At 37.0% G+C, this 24,769-nt stretch overlaps 1 protein-coding gene across 4 annotated transcripts in view; it reads left to right on the top strand.

The window, feature by feature from the left end:
- GSK3B (glycogen synthase kinase 3 beta) overlaps positions 1 to 24,769 on the top strand; it is a 269,348-nt gene that overhangs the window by 76,026 nt on the left and 168,553 nt on the right. For all 4 annotated transcript variants that reach the window (XM_004480769.5, XM_004480768.5, XM_058295766.2 and 1 more), the window contains exon 2: positions 22,862 to 23,055. In XM_004480769.5, the coding sequence (XP_004480826.1) occupies positions 22,862 to 23,055 (194 nt within the window). The remainder of the gene's footprint in view (positions 1 to 22,861; positions 23,056 to 24,769) is intronic.

Consider the following 24,769-nt stretch of genomic DNA (forward strand, 5'->3'; position numbering starts at 1 on the left):
GAGCTTTCAGAAAGAGTTTTTGCCAGTTCTTGCTGATTGTTCAAAGCTTATTTTATCAGCTTAATTTTCAGAGTTTTTGTTGTTGGAGAGATGATCTGGAATATTTATCTTGCCTGAGAAGTTGAATAATTCAAGGGAAATAATTGTCTTTTGACGTTTTCCAAGATCATTTGTAAATTATGGAACCAATGTCTTCTTGGGTCACAGTATATTGCAGAAGGATGCTGCTTTACCTGCTTTGATGGATATGTTAATGAAATTGGCAAGGTTTAGCTATTGCTATTGGCCTCTGAAATACACTATTTCTTTATATTTCCTGGTACCAGGGCTATTATGTAGTTTTGTTCTCTTTTTCCTTAATTTTTACTTTGCTCTTTATCGAATATTGTAGTTACTTGGGACAGAGGTATGTGAGAATGGGGTGTGTATATAGTGTACCCAAGGAATGGAATGGGAAATGGTATTTTTCCTCCTGATAAAATTTAAGGGACATGATGGATTTTCAAATAATATGAAATTTTAGTGCTTCTCTGAGAGTAATGGGTCATACTGCTGTCTGTTGACCTAGTTGATCTGTAAGGCTATCAGTAAATACAGTACTATTTACCATATTGCTTCCTTAAACCTTAATCTGTCTACTGTGGTGTTCTTTGCATAGGTATGAGTTTCAATTTTTTATAATGAAATTGGTGAGAAAATAGGGTGGCTCTAGATATCTATTTAATAGTTAACTTATTACAGTGTATGCCATCTGTGAAGCAAGAATGGGAAGAATGGAGGAGGCTTGGACAGATTCGGCTCAAAAAAGTTTTCAATTGAGTCCTGGTCCTTTTATTTGCATAAATTCACACCAGAACCTTTTAAAAGATTTTTAAAAAAAGATTTATTTATTTATATTCCCTCCTTCCCATCCTCCCACCCTGCTGTTTTTGCTGTCTCTGTTGTCTTCTCTTCTCATTTTCTCTCCTCTAGGATTCACCTGGATTTGATCCTGGGGACCTCTAATGTGGAGAGAGAGGTTCCCTATCAATTGTGCCATCTCAGTTCCTGGTTTCTGCTGCACTTCACCTTTACTCTCCCCTTGTCTCTCTTTTGATGCGTCATCATCTTGCTGTGTGACTCACTTGTGCGAGCATTGGCTCACCACGCAGGCACTCGTGCAGGCACTGGCTCACCACACAGGCACTTGCGCTCACTGTATGGTCACTGGCTCACCACACAGGCACACTTTCTCTTCTTCTTTTCACCAGGAGGCCCCAGGGATTAAACGTGGGTCCTCCCGTATTGTAGGTAGAAGCGCTATCACTTGAGCGCATTCGTTTCCCTAAAAGATTTTTTCGAGGTTTATTTCCACAAGAGTAAGTTAACATTATTTTCAGAATCTGGGCATCTAGAAGTACTTTTTTCTGTTTGGCCTTCTCTTATAAGCAAATTGATACGTAAGTAATAGAGAGTATGTGTTGCAGATTGATATGTTAGTAATAGTGTTTGTCTTGGACTTAGAAAAACTGTGTTTTAGTTGTGGCCCCTTTTTATTAGTTTGTTATGTTTAATAAGTCTTTTAACTTATTTGAACCTCAGTTTCCTCATCTGTGAAATGGAGATAATTTCATGAACTTAATAGAATTATTAGGATTAAGTGAGAAATTATATAAAAAAATTTATAAGGTATCTTTTTTTAAAAATTATAAATGCTTTTTAAAAAAAGTTTTTAAAATAATTTTCCCCCCTTGCGGCTTTCTTGCTGTCCGCTCTGTGTTCATTCGTTGCTCTGTCTTCTGTGTCTGCTTGGCTCCCTTTGTTGCATCATGTTGCTGTGCCAGCTCTCCACGGCACAGGCTGTCAGCTCTCCATGGGTGCAGGCTGTCAGCTCTCCGCAGGCGCGACCCAGCTTGCCTTCACAAGGAGGTCCTGGGATGTGAACTCAGGGCCTCTCATATGGTAGACGGGAGCACAATCGTTTGAGCCACAGCTGCTTCCCTGTAAGGTATCTTTTTTTATAGTAGATATTAAATAAATACTTAATTCACCTTTTAAAAATAAATAGTCATATTTCATATGCATCTCTGTTGATTCTTTATGGACAGAAAACATCAAGAAGGAAAAAGTTTTGTTTGTCCTGTTTATTTTTGTAACCCCATCTCCTAGCATAGTATCAGTCTCATGTATAGATAGTGCTAATTAAGCACATAATGAATTATTAAGAAAACCAAAATTTTTACTTTATCCTTTTTTCTTTAATATTTTCAAGATTTTAAAAACTTTCAGGCAAAAAGTGAGCCATCAATGAGAAGATAGTAGGAAATAGAGAGGATGTGCATAGTATAAACACATGTGAGTATTAATATTTCTAAAGCCATTTCCATAGACATGATTTGTTAAAGTACTACTGTTTGGATTATAGGATTGAATTTCTTTTTCTCTGTCTTTCTTCCTCTCTCTTATTTTTAAATGGAACTCACTTTTCCATTGCTTTTCTTTTTGAAATGAGTTATCTGTTCCAGTGCTTCTACAGTCTGTGGAGGTATGATTTCAATAGGAATTTAGCCAGCAGTCACTGTTTAGCAGTCTTGTGCTGGTGCTCTCCTGGCTTATCATTAGGACAGGTAGGAAACAGTCGGAGATGACAAAGGCCTTTTAAAAGGGCAGGGTTACCCATGTGTTTGCCAAGGATTTAAGTTGTGTTTCAGAAGAAGTTGTTACCTCTACCTTTAAGTCCTTCCAGGCTTCTGACACTGCAAGTACTAAGTCATCAGTGTGGGATTTATTCTGTCCTAGCATGGGATTTCCCAGCGAGCTCTTCAATGACCTGTTAGTAAGAGAATCAGCCATACTTCTTAGGTAGTGGAGATGGAGCCAAGTCCTTCTTATTGCCCCGCTGTGAATATAAGAATATGCCATACCTAGTGGCTTTATTCAACAGAGCCTAGATAGCATCTTTTTTAGGTTTGTGGGAAGAAATGCTAAATATACTCTGCTTTGTGAATTGACCTCTTCTTCATAAAGAGATATATCTGAGGCTTGTCCAGTTTGGATGGCTTTGCCGAGTTCTCTGAAGTCCATTTTTCTGTGGGGAGAGTGTTGGAGGATGATAAGCCAGTTTTTAGATGGAGGAAGAGAGGAACAACTATAAAACAAGTAAGGATTTGATTCTAAGTAATTAAAATCAGTTGGGACAATGGTATCTAACGTCTTTTTCTCTCAGGCATGTTCCTTTTTAAATTAACTATAAAATAGCATCATTACTCATGTAATTGTAGATCTAAGCTAAAAATCAGTTGAATGCTATTTGAAATTGTGCAGAGTGACTTGCAGAAATGGAATTAATGATAAAACTCCTCATTATTACCTATTTTATTTAACATAGTTAACTTTAAAGAGATACTTGTAAAGCTGTTAGGAGGAGGTACTCTGTTTCTACTTCAACAATTTGACAAGTTAAACTGTGGTAATTTAGGTGTATTTATTTCTAGATTTTAGAGAAAAGTCTTGGCCGATATACTTATTGTATTCTAAAGTTCATCAATTGTTTTGGAACTTAGAATATATTTTTCCCTAGAAAGTTTTGTAAATATTGGTTAGATTCCCAGGGTATCTACAGAAACCTAATTAAGCTATGACCAGCTCAAATATCTGCATATTTACCCAGAAAAATAATAGAAAATAATAATATTTTAAGAATTGTAACTAAACAAAACAAAATCCCCTAGAAATAGTTTTCTTCTTGGTAAGAGGGCATTACATTTTTTCCTTTAAAAAAAAAAATATATATATTTATGGGAGATGCTGTGAGCGTTCAAAACAATCATGCATAATGTGCAGAATTCCCATATATCACCCCTCTACCAACACCTTGCATTGTTGTGGAAAATTTGTTACAGATTATGAAAGAACTTCATCAAACTATTACCACTAACTATGGTCCATAGCTCAAATTTGGTGTATTTTTTTCATACATGCCTTATTATTAACACCATGTATTAGTATTTTACATTTATTATAGATCATGAGAGAGTACTCTCATATTTGTACTAACTACAGTCCATCTTTCACCACCTGGTTGACTGTGTTATATAGTTCAATGCCTTGAACAGTCTATTCAAACTGTACAATCATTGGCTCTCCCTTTTATCACAGAGTTGTGCTGTCATCACCTCAATAAATTTTTTAAAATGTTTTCCTTAGTCCAAAAGAAAAAATTCCATATCCCCCTATTATTGGCAATTAGCTTTGATTATAGCACCTTCTTTGAAATTGATGCAAGAATATTATAATACTACTATTAACTATAGTACCTAAATTACATTAATTTTATTTTCCCAGTCATTACCATATTCTTATTCCTTTGTAATTGTGAGGTACATTTGTTCTAGCTCATAGATGTACCTTTTTATATTTTTACTATAAACCACAATCCTCATCTATCTTCATGTTCACTGTTATTCAGTCCTTAGATTGTTTTTCTTTCAACTGATACTAATGTCCCTAACCTATCCCCTTCAGCCACAATCCCATTTATAAGCCAGCTGTGTTAGTTATATAACTATAATGTGTTAACCTCAACTCTGTTTCCACACTTTTACAGTCAAGCTAATTAAGAATTCTGCATACATTAAGCCTTTCAAAGCCTTCAACCTATCCCCTAGTAAGCTATTAATATATTCTAGGTTTTAACTCCATGTGTTTATTCTTTGTGTTTAGTCCATATTAGTGAGATCATACAATATTTTCCCCTTTGTGGCTTGCTTATTTCACTCAGCATAATGTCTCAAGGTTCAACCATGTTGTCATGTGTCCCAATTTCATTTCTTTTTATAGCAGCATAATATTCCATTGTGTATATATATATACCCTATTTTGTTTATCCATTCATCAGTTGATGGACACTTGGTTTATTTCCATCTTATGGCAGTTGTGAATAACACTGCTTTGAACATTGTTATGCAAATATCTGTTTGTGTGACTGATTTCAGTTCTTCTGGATATAGTTGTAGTAAAGAGATTGCGAGATTATACTAGGCAGTTCTATATTTAGCTTCCTAAGGAACTGCCAAACTTGTCTTCCACAAAGGGTGCACCATTCTACATTCCTACCAACAGTGCAAGAGTGTTCCTCTTTCGCCACATCCTCTCCAGCACTTGTTGTTTTCTGAAAATTTAAAAAAAAAAAAAAGGCCATTCTATGAGGTGTGAGATAATGTAGTTTTGATTTGCATTTCCTTAATAGCTAGTGATTTTGAACATTTTTTCATGTTCTTTTTTGCCATTTGTATTTCCTCTTTGTACAAATATCAAAGTCTTTTGTCCATTTTTAAATTGAATTGCTTGCCCTTTGATTGTTGAGTTATATGATCTCTTTATATAGCATGGAAATCAAACCCTTATTGGATATGTGGTTTCCAAATATTTTCTCCCATTGAGTAAGCTATGGTTTCAACACCTTCTTGACAAAGTCCTTTGAAGCACAAAAGTGTTTTTAAAAAATAAGTTTGAGGAAGTCCCATTTATCCATTAAAAAAAAAATTATCCCCCCCCCCCACTTGTGGCTTTTTGTGTGCTGTCTACTCTCTATGTCCATTCATTGTGTGTTCTTCTGTGTATTTTTTTATTTTATTTTCCCTCCCCCCTTGTGCCTTGCTTGCTGTCTGTTCTCTGTGTCCATTCGCTGCATGCTTTTCTGTGTTTCTGCTTGTCTCCCTTTTTTTGTTGCGTCACCTTGCTGAGTTCAGCTCTCCATGGCGCTTGCGGCAAGCTTGCCTTCACAAGGAGGCCCTGGGACATGAACCCAGGGCCTCCCATATGATAGATGGGAGCTCAACTAATTGAGTCACAGCTGCTTTCCCCATTTATCCATTGTTTTCTTTTGTTGCTTATGTTTTCAGTATAAGGTTCAAGAAACCACTACCTACTGTCAGGTCTTGAAGATGTTTCCCTACATTTTCTTCTAGGAGTTTATGGTTCTAGTATTTGTATTGAGGTCTTAGATTCATTTTTATATTAGGTGCGAGATAGGGGTCTTATTTCTTTCTTTAGGATATGGGTATCCTATTCTCCCAGCATTTTTTGTTGAATAGACTGTTCTGTCCTAGCTGGGTGGGCTTGACAGCCTTGTCAAAAATCACTTGACATAAACGTGAGGGTCTGTTTCTGAACCATAAATTTGATTACAACGGGCTCTGTATATCTTTATGCCATACATATATAGACTGTTTTTACTACTGTAGCTAGGTAATATGGTTTTAAAATTTGGAAGCGGGAGTCCTACAACTTTGTTCTTCTGTTTTAAGATGTTTCTATAATAGCTATTTGGGGATTCTTTACCCTTCCAAATAAATATGATAATTGGGTTTTCCACTTCTTTAAAAGGCTGTCAGTATTTTTATCAGGATTGCTTTGAAACTATATCAATTTGGTAGAATTGACATCTTAACAATATTTAGTCTTCCAGTCCATGAACATGCAATGTTCTTCCATTTATTTTGGTTGTCTTTGATTTCTTTCAGCAATGCATTATATTTTTCTGAATACAAGTGTTTTACATCCTTGATTAAATTTATTCCTAAATATTTGATTCTTTTAATCACTGCTGTAATATTTTTCCTGAATTCTTCTTCAGATTGTTCATTACTAGTGTATACGAACACTTGATTTTTGCATGTTAATCTTGTATCCTGCTACTCTGTTGAAGTCGTTTATTAGTTCTTGTAGCTTCGTTATAGATCTTTCAGGGCTTTGTTAGGTATAGGTATCATCTGCAAATAATGAAAGTTTTTCATCTTCCTTTCCAATTTGGATGCATTTTATTTTTCTTGCTTTATCTAGACTCCAGCACTATATTGAACAACAGTGGTGAGACTGGGCAACCTATTTACTTCCCGATCTCAGTAGGAAAGCTTTCAGTCTTTCACCATTGAGTGTAATGCTAACTGTGGTTTTTTCATCTATGCCCTCTATCATGTTGAGAAAATTTCTTCCAATTCCTATCTTTTGGATTACTTTTATCAAGAAAGATTGCTATGTTTTATGAAATGTCTTTTCCGTGTCAACTGAAATGATTGTGTGATTTTTCTTTGATTTATTAATGTGATGTATTAGGCTGATTGATTTTCTTGTGTTGAACCACCTTTGCATGCCTGGTAGAAAACCCACTTGGTAATGATGAATAATTCTTTTAATCTGTTGGATTTGATTAACAACCATTTTGTTGAGGATTTTTGCACTTATTTTCATTAGTGATATGGGTCTGTAATTTTCATTTTTCATAATTTATCTGGCTTTGGTATTAGGGTGATATGTCTTCATAGAATGGATTTGGTTGCATTTCTTCCTGTTACAGTTTTATGGAAGAATTTGAGCAAGATTGGTATTAAATCTTTGAATGCTTGATAGAATTCACTTGTGAAGCCATCTGGTCCAGGGCTTTTTATTTTGGGGATTGTTGGATGAATACGTCAATTTCTTTACTTGTGATTTGTTTTGTTGAGGTCTTCTAATTCTTTTAGGGTAATTGTAGGTTGTTTGCATGTTCTAGGAATTTGTCCACTCATCTACATTGTCCAGTTTGTTGGTGTACAGTTGGTTAGAGTATCACAGTATTTTATTTTTGTGGGGGTCAGTAGTAATGACCCTTTTTCATTTCTCATTTATTTGCATTTTCCCTCTTTTTTTGTGTGTCAGTCTAGCTAAGGGTTTGTCAATTTTATTGATCATTATGAAGAACCAACTTTTGGTTTTAATTCTATATAGTTTTTAAAATTCTTAATTTCATTTATTTCTGCTCTGTTCTTTTTTAAATCATTCCTTTTTTTTGCTTTGGGAATAATTTGGGGTTCTTTTTCTAGTTCTCCAACTAGCCACTATAAAGTTCAAAGTAACCAACCCCGTGCCTTCTACTCCCACCCCTACCCCCCCACCAAAAAGCAGGAGATGTTTTTGTACTGCAAAAGTAGCAGCTGTTGTTAAATATTGGATTTATTGCTTTACATTCTGATAAATCTGTTCCATTCCCTAAATGTGTCCTATCAGTTCACTGATATGATTTTCCTCAAAAAAGGAACTCCTTTTCCTTAGGGGAACTCCAGATTTTCTTTTATTTGTTTTAGATGATTTATTAAGGTATGGGATTCTTACTTAAATGTGTGGTCGTAATGGACTGATAATGAATTCATTTTATAATACAAATATCTCAATTCACTTCCATTTTTATAGACATCGATAAGGATACTAAGTTGAGAAATAGATGGCCTAGGTTATAGTTTTGAATATTACTATTTAACCTTGAACAATTTTACTTAGTTTTGAATTTTACTGCCCTCGTCCCAGATTTTGTATTGGTTCCACTTCCGTCATAGGACTGTTGCCTGCAGGGATTAAACTTAGTTAATGTTTTATATATGCTTTGTAAACAGTAAAGTGCTGTGTAAAACATTATATGTGATGATGATGAATGATGATTAAGGTTGGTGGTCCTAGGGAAATTTTTCAGATAAGTGAATTTTGTCTTTGCATTTTCTTCATTTCAGTATATTGATTGACTTAGTCCTTTTGAGAAAGTGATTACAGTCTTGGTTTATCTTAGTGGAGGAGTTGTTACTTTTTAAAGTGTTTCTCTGCCCTTAAGTATTTTCCAAAGTATATTGGAAGACTGTAGGAACTTGTTCACTTATAAATGAATAAAAATTTTTGTGTGGTTACAGAAGTAAATGTGCAAATAAACATGATTATTGCCTCATGGATTGGATATTGGTTGTTAAATTGTCATTGGTAAAGCATACAGGACTAACCTAGAGCAAGAAGCAGTCTTTTAGGGGAGAAAGCAGATTGTGCGCTGTCCATGCCCACTCTGAAATTTAACAGCAATTTTTAGTTTAATAGCTGCCACTTAAAAATGTATGTAAATTTTTATACTGTGCTATGGTAAAAGCATTTTGGATATAGGGTTGGGATAACTTTGGTGCAAACTTCAGGGGAAAGCAGAACTGAGTGTTACTATGAGGGGATTTGGGTTATTAGAAGGTAATAGGAGGATCAGGAAGATGTGTGGTAGGGCAGAAACAGACTTAATCCATTTGTAAAATTTGTAGAGCATGTGTTCTGGTATTATACCCACTAGGGACCAGAATAAAATGTATCAGCTTTGTGATAGCTATTTTCTAGCTTTCTTCTGGATTTGTGACTGCTTAAGATGGATGTTGTCAGAAGTGTAACCATTGGATCAGTGAGTCATTATTGTATTTTTTAAAGTATTTATGTGCTTCTTGTCTAAGTGCTTTCCATTAACTCCACTTATGCTTTTCATTCATGTATAGTATATATTTCTTTGGTTATCTAGTAACTTTTGTCCTCAGAAAAGTTTAAATAGTGCCTACCCTTTCCTTACCCAAATCGGACAGTTTGTACACCTAGGGGATAGGCATGTTTACGACAAGATTCTAATTGAAATTCCTAAAAGCCAATTCTCTTTCCACACATGCTGCAAGTCTTTTTGACTTTAATGGGAAAATAAACCTGTTTCTAAAAATGCATCTTGAAATAATTTCAAGGGAAGCCTTAAGACCACGTGAAATATTTATTCATTTTAAGTTTGGCTGCTTGATTCCAGTTCATGCTTCATAAGTAAAATAATATAGAAATTCAATTTTGGACTCTATCTCTTGTCCTAAAAACTTATCCTATCGCCCCTCCCATTTGCCCCTCCCCAATTCCCCTTAAATTAATTTTGGGGATATCTCCACAACTCTTTGATGATTTGTACAAAAACCTGAAGAATCTAGAACCCTTCGTTCCCAACTGTCTGAGTAAAGACCATTTCTAGACATGATTCAAGCCAGAAGATTAACACTGCTGTATGTGGATTGACCAAATCTACTTAATCATCAATCCTGGGATAGAGAGAAACAATGGCGGGAGGGAGGGCTGGTTTCCATGTAGAAAGTGGGGGTGAAAGATCAAGAAAGGGAAGATGAATGTATATCCAAACCACTCAGGAAATTTTATGCAGGTGCAAGAAACTTATGTCAGAGTGGCCACGAGATTGTTTATAGGAGACGGAAGAATGTAACTCCATGTTTACTGCTAGAAACCAAAGCGTTGTGCGGAATCTTGAATTTATGGGGAGGAGAAGAGGGTAGTAAAGCATGTACCTGTCTGTTATCCCCTCTTTCCTGAACTGCAGGAGACTGAACCCCCTTGAGCTTTGGTGACCCCATCACTGGGGTATGCTTATTTGATGGCTGATTTTGTACTGGTTATTTACTTTCCCTTCTGCTATCATTTTGTAACACATTGTGACCTCTTTTCCCTGCCATAATAAAAATGACTAAATAAAGACTTATTGGTAAAAAAAAAAAATAATAATAATAATATAGAAATTCAGAGTGTTGAAAATTAGCATGGTTCACTCTGCTTTTTGGTTTAAAGTAAAATGAAATTTGAATTTTAAAAGAAGATTTTTAAGAAGTTGACTTAATTTAAATTATTTCAAAGGGATTATGGCTATTTTGAAGTAAAAACTTGGGTAGTTTATGGGAACTTGCGTCAGATCTTTTATAAAATATTTGAAATTGTCAATTTTGCTGAAAACAGAAAGGTAATTTTTGGACCTGAGCACTTGTGTTTTATTTTTATGGCATGATCTTAAGCAGATTATTATAGTAAAGCACAGGTGTTAGAATAAATGAACAGATCTGAATCCTGTGGGTACTTTTTTTTTTTTTTGGTCTTTATTTTTTTTAATGTTACATTAAAAAAATATGAGATCCTCATATAGCCCCCCACCCCCCTCACCCCACTCCTCCCACATCAACAACCTCTTTCATCATCATGCACATTCATTGCATTTGGTGAATATATTTTGGAGCACTGCTGCACCACATGGATAGTGGTTTACATTGTAGTTTTCACTCTCCCCCTGTCCACCCAGTGGACCATGGCAGGGACATACAATGTCCAGCATCTGTCCCTGCAGTACCACCCAGAACAAGTCCAAGTCCTGAAAATGCCCCCACGTCATATCTCTTCTTCCCTCTCCCTATCCTCAGCAGCTACCATGGCCACTTTCTCCAACAATGCTACATTTTCTTCCATTACTAATCACAGTAGTTCCAGAATAGAATATCAGTAAGTCCACTCTAATCCATACTCTATTCCTCCATCCTGTGGACTGTGGGATGGTTATGTCCACTCCACCTCTATATCGAGAGGGGGCTTAGATTCCACATGGATGATGGATGCTGTTCTCCTGCTTGCAGGGGTGCCTACCTCTTGACTTCCTGGTGTGGTGGTTGACCTTCTTCACCTCCCTGTTAGCTAGCTGGAGTAAGTCCAATAAACCAGAGGGTAGGAGTTGCAGGTCTGTTGAGGCTCAGGGTCTGGCTATCATATGGACAGTCCAGAGATTCAGGTCCCCTTAGCATACACCAAATAAAAGTAACAGGAGAGGCTTGTGAACAAAGATCACATCTGAGTTCAACTCCATCACACTCAGGAACACAAACTCCAAAGTAGGGCCAAGTGACATTGAACTGAACTCCATTTGCCATGACCATAGAACCTGTGGGTCTCTGTAGCCCTCAGAAGAACCAGTACCTAGATTGTATCTACTTTGGCTGTCTCTGGGACCCTGCTGAGGCGTGCGTAAGAGCGACCCCTCTAATGAACTCCCGTCTCTTTTTTGGAGATTCGTAGCCATATAAACTCATTTGTCCTTTCCGTTTCCCCCTTTCATTCAAGGTCAAAAAGCATTTTTTGACACCTGATATTACATGTAGGATGAGATATTCTGCTGGTCTGAGTTGACCCTTTTATTCAGGGTCTTTTTCTAGTTACATCATCAGCTGGTACTTGGTAGTAATCCCTCGGCGCCAGGGAGCCTTATCCCCAGGAGTCATGTCCCATGCTGTGGGGAAGGTAATGCATTTACATGCTGCGTTTGGCTTTGAGACTGGCCACATTTGAGCAACATGGAGGCTCTCAGGAGTTAATTATTAGGCACCCTGCAGATCTAGGCCTAGTTCTTATTTCATGTGCACAGACTCACAGGCATAGTCATTAGTATCAAGAGCTCGTTGTTGGACCATCCTTCTTTATTCATCTTAGCCATTGCACTTGGGGGATTATTGCTGTTCTATTGGGGAATGTGGTAAAGTTCCCCTGGCTAGGAACTCAGCACTCCCTCAGTTGTTGTTTTTAACTGTAACACTGTGAAAATATCCAGACATTTTTATATACCCTGTATACATGCCCTGGAGAACTCCCTTCCAATCATGTGTCCCCTATCAATAACATCCCACACCAATATTCCTCCCCTGCCATAGTTGCACCTCTTTGTGATCCAGAACTATTTCGAAAATGAAACCTAATATATTGCCTGGTTCCATTAATAGTAAAATGCAATAATATAGTGATGGGTTTAAAGGTTAGACATAGAATACATACTAATTTAGAAAAATTAAAGTAAAAATAAATTGGGGTATCAAAAAATTAAAAAATGAGAAAGCTTTGTTTTTGATGTTTTGCCTTTTATCACTGCTGTGTTGCCCTGTATGTACAGTGGCAAGACAGTTTCTTCCATTTCTTCCTCAGTGTCTACATTCTTTCTTTTTCTTTTTTTTCCTAATTATTAAGTTTGTCTTCACAAAAGTTTTAGATCACAGTAGTTCATATATACAATATACGGTACTCCCACATATCCAGCATCAAACACTTTGTCCCTTTCCCAGCAATGATCTTTTTACATGTTCATATTATATTTGCTGCAACTGTTGTACAGATATTGAGACAATAGCGTTCAAACTTGGTTACACTTGCGTTTACATTATGGTTTACATTTTATCCTATAGGCTTTAATACGTTTTTGGTGTAATTTCACGGATCCTATATCCATCTTTGCATAATCTTGTGGAACACTTCCTTTGCCCCACAGTTACACTGATTCCATCTATTCAATACCTCTTTCTCCCTCCCCTCAAGGCTCACAGTGACAATCAATCTTCATTTCTTGAAGGACCATATTCAGAAATACTTGCAACAATGTTGAGGGCATGACAAAATGAGCACTCACACACTCCCTAGAAGCCTGCCCTGTGTCAAATTCTCCCCTTTAAGTATCTTAAACAGGTAACCTTCCTTGTTATATTTTCAGAAGAGTTTTCTCATCATTGTGCTTTCAAACCCATCCCTGACAGTCTCCTTTGTTCAAATGTTCCCCCTACCCTCCCCCCTATTTCTTGGGCCATCTTACCCATCCTCCCATCCCTAGCCTCCCTCAAGCCCACAAAGCCCCACCCAAAGATAACCCTATGCCCCCATTTTATCCCTTCCCTATACAAATACTTACCTCCAGCTTATCATGGATTTCACCCAGGTAGGTGTCAGCTTGCAACCTTCCTCTACCCCCCAGATTCCTGTAAGCCTGTCATCCAATCTCTAGCTCTCTGAGACAGCTTGGTTTACTTATTTCATATCAGTGAGGTCATGTAGTATTTGCTCTTCAATGCTTGGGTTGCTTCACTCAACATAAGGTTCTCAAGATTCATCCATGTTATCACATGTGTTTGTACTGTATTCGTTCTTATAGCTGGATAGTATTACACTGTATGTATATACCTTTGTTTTATTTATCCATTCATCTGTTGTTGGGCATTTGGGTTGATTCCAACTTTCGGCAATAGTGAATAGTGCTGCTATGAACATTGGTGTGCATATATCAGTTTGTGTCCTTGTTTTCAGTTCTGCTGGGTTTATGCCCAGCAGTGGAATTGCTGGGTCATATGGCACATCTATAGCTAGGCTTTTGAGAAACCGCCAAACCGTCCTCCAGAATGGCTGTATCCTTCTGCATTCCCACCAGTAGTGGGTGAGTGTTCCCATTCCTCCACATCCTCTCCAGCACTTGCAGTCTTCTGTTTTTTTCATAGCTGCCAATCTTATGGGAGTAAGATGATATTTTATTGTAGTTTTGCTAACAGCTAGTGATTTTGAGCATTTTTTCATGTGCTTTTTAGCTATTTCTATTGCTTCTTTGGAGAAGTGTCTGTTCAAATCTTTTTCCCATTTTTTGAATGGGTTGTTTGTCTTTTTATTTTCAAGATATCGGAGTTCTTTATATATGCAGGATATGTCTCCTATCAGATATATGGTTACCAAATATTTTCTCCCATTGTGTAGGCTCTCTTTTTACTTTCTTGACAAACTCCTTTGAAGTGCAGAAGGCTTTAATTTTGAGGAAGTCCCATTTATCTATTTGTTTTTTTGCTGCTTGTGCTTTGGGTGTGAAGTTCATGAAGCCATTTCCTATTACAAGGTTCTGTAGATGCTTCCCTACATTGCTTTCCAAAGTCTTTATGGTCTTGCCTCTTATATTTAGGTCTTTCATCCATCTTGAGTTGATTTTTGTATAAGGTGTGAGTTGATAATCCTCTTTCATTCTTTTACATATGGATATCCAGTTCTCCAGGCACCATTTGTTGAAGAGGCCATTCTCTCCCAGTTGAGTGGGTTTGGTGGCCTTGTAAAATATTATATGTCTGTACATATGAGGATCTATATCAGAACTCTCAATTTGGTTCCACTGGTGTGTGTGTCTATCCTTGTGCCAATACCATGCTGTTTTCAGTACTGTAGCTTTGTAGTATGTTTTGAAGTCAGATAGTGTGATTCCTCCAATTTCATTTTTCTTTTTCAATATGACTGGCTATTTGGGACCTCTTTCCTTTCCAAATAAATTTCATAGCTAGTTTTTCTAGTTCATTAAAGAGTGCTGTGTTGATTTTTATTGGGATTGCATTAAATGTATAGATCAGTTTTGGTAGGATAGACATCTTAATAATATTTAGTCTTCGTATCCATGAACAGGGAATATTCTTCCATTTACGTAAGTCTTCTTTGATTTCCTTGAACAGTGCTGTGTAGTTTTCTGTGTATAAGTTTTTAACATCTTTCATTGAATTTATTCCTAGGTATTTGATTTTGCAAATTTACTATTGTAAATGGTATTTGTTTCTTGATTTCCTCCTGAGATTGCTCATTATTGGTGTACAGAAATACTACTGATTTCTGCATATCAGTAGTCATAAGTGACTCATATCAGTAGTCATAAGTGACTCACTTATGAGTTACTGAACTCATTTATGAGTTCTAGAAGCTTTTTTGTAGACTCCTCAGGGTTTTCTATGTATAGGATCATGTCATCTGCAAATAATGAAATTTTGACTTCTTCCTTTCCAATTTGGATGTCTTTTATATCTGGTTCTTGCCTCAGTGCTCATGCAAGTACTTCTGAGACAATGTTAAATATAAGGGGTGATAGTGGGCATCCTTGTCTTGTTCCTGATAATAGAGGGAAAGATTTTAGGATTTCACCATTGTAAATGATGTTAGCTGTGGGTTTTCCATATATATCCTTTATCATGTTCAAAAAATTTCCTTCTATTCCGATGCTTTTTCTGCATCAAAAATATGATCATGTGATTTTTTTCCCCTTCAGTCTGTTTATATGGTGTATTATATTAATTGATTTTCTTATGTTGAACCATCCTTGCATACCAGGAATGAATTCCACTTCATCATGGTGCATAATTCGTTTAATGTGTTGTTGAATATGATTAGCAAGTATTTTGTTGAGGATTTTTGCATTTAGGTTCATTAGAGAGATTGGTCTGTAGTTTTCCTTCCTTGTGGTGTCTTTGTTTGGCTTTGGTACTAGGGTAATATTGGCATCATATAATGAATTAGGCAGTGTTCCTTCTGTTTTGATTTTTTGGAAGAGTTTCAGCAAGATTGGTTTTCGTTGTTTGGGGAATGTTTTGTAGAATTCACCTGTGAAGCTGTCTAGCCCCAGGGCTCTTCTTAGTTGGGAGGTTTTTTTTTTTCTTAAGATTTCTTTTTTATTTATTCCTCTCTCCCTCCCCCCCAGCTCTCTCTGTCCATTCACTATGTGTTGTTCTGTGACGGCTTCTATCCTTATCAGTGGCACCAGGAATCTGTGTTTCTTTTTGTTGCGTCATCTTTCTGTGTCACCTCTCCGTGTGTGCAGCGACATTCTTGGGTAGGCTGTACTTACTTTCGCGCTGGGCGGCTCTCCTTACAGGGTGCACTCCTTGCGCGTGGGGTTCCCCTACGTGGGGGACACCCCTGCGTGGCACAGCACTCCTTGCGTGCATCAGCACTGTGTGTGGGCCAGCTTCACACGGATCAGGGAGGCCCGGGGTTTGAACCGCAGACCTCCCATGTGATAGGCAGATGCTCTATCCTTTGGGCCAAGTCCGCTTCCCAGTTAGGAGGTTTTTGTGACTGATTCTCTCTCTTTACTTGTGATGGGTTTGTTGAGATCTTCAGTTTCTTCTTTCGTCAATGTAGGCTGCTTATGTGTTTCTAGGAATTTGTTCATTTCCTCTAACTTGTCCTTCTTGTTGGAATATAGTTTTTCAATGTATCCTCTTATGATAGTCTTTTATTTCTGTGGGGTCAGTGGTGATACCTCTTTTCTCGTTTCTTATTTTGTGTATTTGCATCTTTTCTTTTTTTTCTTTGTCTAGCTAAGGGTTTGTCAATTTTATTGATCTTCTCAAAGAACCGGCTCTTGGTTTTGTGGGTACTTTTAATGATGTAAATTACCAAACCTTTTTTAATTCTTCAGGCTCTTGGCATTGTTAAATGGTTGTCATCAATTTGTTCCAGGATTGTTATAGGGATTAAATGGTTTATTGTCGTTCTTTCTCAAAGTCTGATACCTGGATCTGTGCATGAATCATTTGGGGATGTTTATTAAAAATAATTCCTACGTCTATCTCTAAAATTCTAAGAATCTTCATTTTTAGTATTTCACCCCCAGTTGATGTCTGTGCCCACTGTTAGTGGTGTTTTACAAACTGTGAAAACATACTTAAATATAAGCAACATACTTCTATATACATTGCTATAAATTGTATTTCATACCTCAGAGGTGTCCCCTGCCCAGATCTTGCTCTTGCCTATTGATGCTCTAAAGAAACCAGAATTATTTGAAAAAGGATTATGACATTCCTGAGCCAGTTACTTAGGTTAAAGAGTTGGCTTTGATTTAAAAACCTGAAAATTTGATGGTGGCCAGTTTTCCCTTTCTTGCAGTCTTGATGCTTGAAAATAAGGTTCTTTTTGGATCTTATGAGCAATTCATACACTCATTCTTTTCAGTAGAGTGTTTGCCTTATTGTTAAATGTCCTCAAGAAATAGCTCTCATTTTTCATTGTGATAGGCAGTACTATTTTTCCTACTAATATTGTTAGTAGATAGAACACTCTTGAAATTGCTTGGCATCTTCAGTGTAGTCCTAAGTGGTATGTGGATTTCTCTAGGCTTTTGTTGAAGACTTTTAATTTTCTCTTTTACATGAAGAGTTTATTCTTGAACTAAAGGAGAATTTATAGAGGCAGTCATTACTGACCGAGATTCCCATGTCAAGGGTGCTGGAGTATTACTTTGGATTGTGGCATGACTTTGCTCAATTTGTGTCAGTAGTATAGTTTATTAACATTCTCTAAAAGCTTCTCAGTGAAAAAGTGTCTTAGTTGTTACTTTTTCTCACTTCTGAATCTTAAAACCTGGCCTCTGCAAGAAAGCAAACATCAAATTAATGACCCTGCAACATTCCTATAAAATTAGAATGTCAATGTCAAGACAACTCTTAAAAAGATTTAAACATGTTTGAAGTGGCCTTTCGGGTTTTGGAGGCTTACTCCACGCTTTGGTTGTGGACTATGGTAAGATGCTAGGTTTGTTCATCTCACGGTGGATTGGAGGTGAGGAATGACTTCAGAAGATGTAAAAAATGTGACCCCAAGTTGTTGCTCACAGATACAACCCTATGTTTGGGAGAGCGAAAACGGGGCTAAAAAATGTGACCCCAAGTTGTTGCTCACAGATACAACCCTGTGTTTGAGAGAGCGAAAACGGGGCTACATGTATCATTTTGAAACATAGATAAGTTTTCTAATATTTTTGTAAAAATAGTATTCTCTTTTTAATGACCTTCAATAGAACAGTTATTCTATGGCATACCTTCTTTCCTTTCCTGCATGAGGAGTCTATTGTGGTTCATGTATTTTAGATTTATCTACATGTATTTATGATTTATCTATCTGTGGTAAAGGGTAGGGGATTTAATTCTGTGTTCTAATTATAGTAGGAAGTTCATACCATCTCAATGGATTCTAATTGTAACAGAGAATACCAGGAGTCCTGGCCAGAAAGGCCCTGGAGCTGAGTTGTTCCTAATGCTCTGCAGTTGTTATACCTGAGAGACAGTGGCAGTTTTTGACGATCAATTTTATTATAATGGCTGGTGTCATATAATTAATTTGAGACTCACTATACTTTGTATTCTTGGAAATTTAGTAACGGTCGAAGTGTCAACTTGTTAAATCCAAAATAATTCCATTTCTAGTAGCAAATGTCATAGAGTAGTGTGTAGTAAAGGTCATAGAATAAATTTTGGATGTCACAGAATAAATTGTTTAAAATTGTTATTTTTTTCACGTTTTTGCTTTGGGATAAATTTCAAAATGTAATGTTGCCAACGTGCTTTGAAAATAGCCTTTTTGCTATTATTAATTGAATAATTGAGAACTGAAGACTGTAAAAGCTTGTTTATTTATTCTCTCAGTTACTGTACTCTGGAGCTGATTTTCTCACGTTATATATCCAGAAACAGTCTGCTTTTTTGGGGAAAAACAGCATATAAAGTTAGTCTTTCAGTGGTAGTAGGAAGGTTGTAAAATATAGTAGAGGTAGCATGAGTGAAAAAAAATTCTTCTTTAAGACATTGGACAAGTTAATCTCTTCTTGCCTTTATACATTTGCAGAGTAGAAATAATAATATATCCTTATGTTTATTGTAAGCATTGGATTAGATGAAACAATGAATGGGAAAGTATTTTGTAAACAGTGAAATTTTATATGGCTGTTATTTTAATGCTTGGTCAGCGAATTACAATGCCAAAGGTGACATGATTTTCCTTGGCACACTAGCTGCTGACTGCCCCATGGTGTTACTGATGCTCATGCCAAGTCATCTCTGGTGTTATCCTGCTATTCTTTACAGCTCTGCTGTTTCAGATTTCTAATGGAACAGTCTGAAAGCTTGGTGATTTCTGAAGAGAAATTTTCCAAGGTGCTAGAGATAGAAAGCCTGAAAGCCATTGTTCCTAGTATACTTAGAAATTTCATATTAGTAAGGCATATAGCCAGCCCCTCATAGTTCTCAACAATTTTTCTTACTTCTTGAGATAGAATAGAGCAAATCCTTTAATTTCTAAGATATTAAGTGTTTTTCCTAGATGTACAAAAGACTTAGTCTTTGTCTCCATCTAGTCCAATTTGAAATTAAGAGACTTTAAATCTTTCATCAGTATAGCATCCATAGAAATTATATGTTGATCCTTCCTCCCTCCTTTTAATACTTCAGCAGAATTAGTTTGTTTGTGCTTTTTCCCATTTACAAATCATGGTGTTGGGATAGACATTCCCAGGCTTAGTAGTATGGGGAAGAGATGTTAATTCCAGGGTGTTGTGATAATTAGTTTTCACAGCTAATCTTGGACCCCTGAAATGGGTTTTCTGAAATGTGAAGGTTTTTTCTTTAGAAGTTCAAACTGAAGTAACAAGTAGGGAAAGTCATTGCAAGTGCTTATGTTGCTTAAGTTCTCTTTTTTTTTACTTCTAAAATTTATTGTCATTTATTTCTCCTCCATTCTCCCCATCCCCTCCAGTTGTCTGCTCTCTGTGTCCATTCGCTGTGTGTTCTTCTGTGTCCGCCAGCATTCTTGTCAGCGGCACTAGGAATCTGTGTCTCTTTTTGTTACATCATCTTGCTGTGTTAACTCTCCATGTGCATGGCACCACTCCTGGGCAGGCTGCACTTTTCTCACATGGGGCGGCTCTCCTTGCAGGGTGCACTCCTTATGCGTGGCGCTCCCCTATGCAGGGGACACCCCTTTCTGGCAGGACACTCCTTACGCACATCAACACTGCGCATAGGCCAGCTCCCCACACGGGTCAGGAGGCCCTAGGTTTGAACCCTGGACCTCCCATATGGTAGGCGGATGCTCTATCAGTTGAGCCAGATCCACTTCCCTGCTTAAGGTCTCTTATTGGAGCAAGTACAAAGCTGTGGCTCCTGTATTCATTGACATATGCTTATGTGTATATATATGATAGAAAAACTTAATTTTTGGTCGTGCCCCAGATGGTTTTTGTTTTTTAATTAAAATCAATTAATTTATCCTAATTATAAAACAGTAACAGGGAGCAGATGTGGCTTAAGCATTTGAGCACCTGCTTCCCCCCGGGGAGGTTCTGGGTTTGTTTCTGGTGCCTCCTGAAAAAACAGAAACAAACAACAAACAAAACAAAAAAAACAACTCAGGGACGCTGATGTGGCCTAGTGGTTGGTTGATGGTTGGCTTCCCACATATGAGGTCCCGGGTTCAGTCACCCGCTCCCAGTACCTCAAAAGAAAAATAAAGAAGTTTGTTTTGTGAATTAGACTTGTAAGATTTTACAGGCCGCTTGTTCAATGGAATTATTAATTCAAAGTTCTTGACATCTTTTTTTAGTGTCTAAATGACCTAAATCGTCTAGGAAAGGGTCAGTTTGAAATCACTTCTGCTTTTTATTTCTTTTGGGACAATTGGATTGTAAGAAAATGTATTCAATGCCTTGGACTTCTGTCTTTCTGTATCTGAATGGTCTGGATCTCTGTTTAGAATTTGAGTTCAGAAGTCTGGTATTCTGCCTTTGGTGGGGGTGGGCTAAAACACTGGTAAAGATAGGTTTGTTTTGCAAATGAGGAAGAAAATAATTTATGGTAGGGTTATAGTCAGCCTGAAAAGTTGTAGTTAAGATTAACATAATTAGGAATGAAAATATGTGGATACAGGGATGAGATGGGGAATGGGGAATGGGGAGTTAATGCTTAATGGTTATAGTTTCTGTTTGGGATGATGGAAAAGTTTTGATAATAGATGGTGATGATGGTAACACAACATTGTGAATGTAATTAACACCAGTGAATTTATGTTTAGAAGTGGTTAAAATGGGAAATGCTATGTTGTATATATGTTACCACAGTAAAAACTCAAAAAAGTAGGAAAGTGGATAGAGTATTTTTGAGAGTGGACTTTGGCAATATACAGCTCAGATTAAATTCAGATAGGCTTTTAGCAAATGTATTTAAGGTTTATGTTATTAGGAGGTGAGATCAAAGGGTGCATTTGAAAGCTTTGAGAACTGCTGTATGTGTTGGCTTGTACTAGGGTTTATGTGCATGTAAAACAATACTGTTGTAAATAAAAATGGTGGTGTTGACAAGATTTGAATTTATCTTTTAAATGGTGTTGGATTTGTGCTAAATAACACATAGTGGTTTGGGTATGTCCTCGGAATTAAGGACATAACATGTTGATCACAGTATAATATAGATTGGCTGTAATTCACCTAGTTAGTTATACAGGAATCACTCATTACTTTTGAGTCTGTCATGAAGGCTGTGTCATAAGCAAGAGAGTTAATCAGTCATAGATGGTGCTTATTGGCTTTGGTCTGTATTAACACTTCTGTGAACATAAATAGATCAAAATATTGGTTATAATTTGTCACCAACATTTGGCTATTTTTTAATCTAGCAATTTATATTTGGTATAGGAGAAGTACTCAGACTGCTGGAAAATTAGATTAGTATGTTTTTGATTTTTTAATATGTGAGGTACAAATGAATACTTTATAATCTTGGTGCTTAGAGTTAAGTATTATGTTACTTTACCATCTTTTTCTTTTATTAGGTTAATATGAATTCAGTTAGCATTTTGAAAATAAAATGGATATACTAGGAGGCTAACAGAAAAATAATTCAGCTCAGACAGTGAGCCTAAGGCCTTACATTGTACTGAGAATAGTTTTAGATTTGTTCAGGAAGAGAGAAGAAGCAGAAATCATAATTGCTAGTTAAAGATGATTGTAGTTTCTAGAATTGGTATGTATTCTGACATCATTAAAGAACAATTTAAAGCTTTTTAAAATCAGGTGATAGGTAATATAGTACAATTTGCAATAGTTTTAAGAATTCAGAGACCAGGAAGATGATTGTGGACTGTCTAGCCAGGTGACTCTTGAGCTTGAATTGAAGAGAGTGTATTCTTTGGGTTGTTACAGAGGGTAAGAGAAGGCAAAAAAGGTAAGGAGAGGGCCATGAATGGTTACTCCAGAGCCAGTTATAAATGGTGCTCTTTTAAATTTTACATCCCTTATCCCCAAATTAGCATTCTTTACCCCGTATCTTTCCTCCACCAGACCTTTGTCTTAGACTATGCCACTATTTTGTTGAAAGAAAATAAGATGGACAAGCAAAAAAGCTTTACCTTCCTAAAGGATGAATGGTCTGAATAGGGTTGGCATGTTTAAGTGTATTCAGTTGTCCCTATTTTTGTTTACAAGTAAAATAAGGGTGCCTTGAGGAAAGACCTAGGGTCTTTAGAGTTGACATACTTGTTCAGAGTTGACAGATGCTTATTTTTTACCCCATGGATTTTTACCATTCATTATTTGACCTTGGACAAATATAAGTCTTTCCTGAAGTTTATGGGAAGAGTACTATCTACTTTATGGGGTGGTTGTTTTCATTAAATGAAGTCATGCATATGAACTGCTAAGCATTTTACCTGGTCTGTAGAATGAATAAATAAATGATGGTTAAAATATTACTTGTAATTGAAACAGTTGCATATGATGAAGTAAGACGAAAGAATATAGTTCACTTTGTATATTTTGACAACTTTCTTGGTTTAATTCTTTACATTTCTCATTTTTAAAATCCTGTTTTCCTTTTAGGAGACAAGGATGGCAGCAAGGTGACCACAGTGGTGGCAACTCCTGGGCAGGGTCCAGACAGGCCACAAGAAGTCAGCTATACAGACACTAAAGTGATTGGAAATGGGTCGTTTGGTGTGGTATATCAAGCCAAACTTTGTGATTCAGGAGAACTGGTTGCCATCAAGAAAGTATTGCAGGACAAGAGATTTAAGGTAAAACCTCCCTAATTTCATGTACTTGTTGCTGCTTTAGTACATGTAAATGATTATTTTTTTCTAGTCAATGTATTTGGAGAGATAAAATTTACTGAAGATTATAGTATTATTTTTGAAACCACAAGTAAGATTTTTTATATAAAGAACATATAAAATTCTTTGGAAGGTAGGTTAAAATTTCTTAATTAATTAATTAAGAAACTTAATTAACTAAGTAGCCTTTTCCTGCTTTGTGCCTCATTGGTATAGGGAGGGAAATACTACCTGTAGCATATGAGCATTTGATACAGTTCACTATTGCTTCTTTTCTTGAAATATTTCCTTTGAGTATCTGATACAATACTTTTTTTTTTTTTAATTTTTTATTCTTAACTCCAACCTTTCTTTGCTACCTTGTTTTTTTTCTGCCCCTGAAGCCCAGCAATCCCCAAACTTCAGCTCTTGCCATGTACATTTCTTTCTTAAACCATCTTCTTAAGAGAAGCTGTACGTGGAATTTCATATGTAACACCTATGTTGTAGATAATTGAGTTAGGAAACCTGGGTTCTAATCAAAGCTGTGCCATTAACAAGCCATGTAGTCTTAGATATGATATTAGATTATCTCTAATATCCCATCCATTTATTTCCTTCTCTTTTCCTTCTACCCCTACAACAGGTTTTGAGAGCCTCTCATTTGCCAGGGCCATGCTAAATATTAAGGGATATAAAAATAAATAAGAGATGATTACTGTCCTGAAGTAGGACACTTTGTTTAGTGTCTAGGTATAGGATTCTAAAGAGTATGTGTGTGTGTGTGTGTGTGTGTGTGTGTGTATATATAAAATTCTTATGTTTGTTTCCTGTTTTTGCCTCTGTTGTCTCAAACACTAGTCCCATGTTGCCATGTCCATTGGATCATGATATGAAGTGAGCACTGTTACCTCAAACTGCAAAGTTTCTTATCTGACTCTTACTTAACTTTTAAAACCCAATGGAGGGAAGCGGATTTGGCTCAATGGATAGAGCAACTGCCTACCACATGGGAGGTCCAGGGTTCAAACCCAAGGCCTCCTGATCCATGCGGTGAGCTGGCCCACACGCAGTGATGATGTGCGCAAGGAGTGCCGTGCCACGTAGGGGTATCCCCCATGTAATGGAGCCACACACGCAAGGAGTGCACCCCATAGGGAGAACCGCCCCATGTGAAAAAAACGCAGCTTGCCCAAGAGTGGCAGCACACACACAGAGAGCTGACGCAGGAAGATGATGCAACAAAAAAGAGACACGGATTCCTGGTGCCGCTGACAAGTATACAAGCGAACGCAGAAGAATAGCCAGTGAATGGACACAGAGAGCAGACAGCTGGTGGGGGGGGGAGGGGGAAAGGGAAGAGAAATAAAAATAAATTTAAAAAAAAACAACAACAATGGAAATCCTTCCTGTTGATCCAGACCTTTGACCTTGACTTCCCTTTTTTCTTTTTTTAATTTATTTTTATTTTACCCTCCCCCCCCCAATTGTCTGCTCTCTGTGTCCATTTGCTGTGTTTTCTTCTGTGTCCACTTGCATTCTTGTCAGGCTGCATTGGGAATCTTACAGCATCACTCTCCATGTGTGTGGCACCTCTTCTGGGTGGGCTGTGTTTTTCGTGTGGGGCTGCTCTCCTTGAGGGATGTACTCCTTGCACATGGGGCACCCCTGCATGGCACATCACTCCTTTGTGCATGGC

The sequence above is a fragment of the Dasypus novemcinctus genome, chromosome 4 (assembly GCF_030445035.2).
Source record: "Dasypus novemcinctus isolate mDasNov1 chromosome 4, mDasNov1.1.hap2, whole genome shotgun sequence".
Lineage (NCBI taxonomy): Eukaryota > Metazoa > Chordata > Mammalia > Cingulata > Dasypodidae > Dasypus > Dasypus novemcinctus.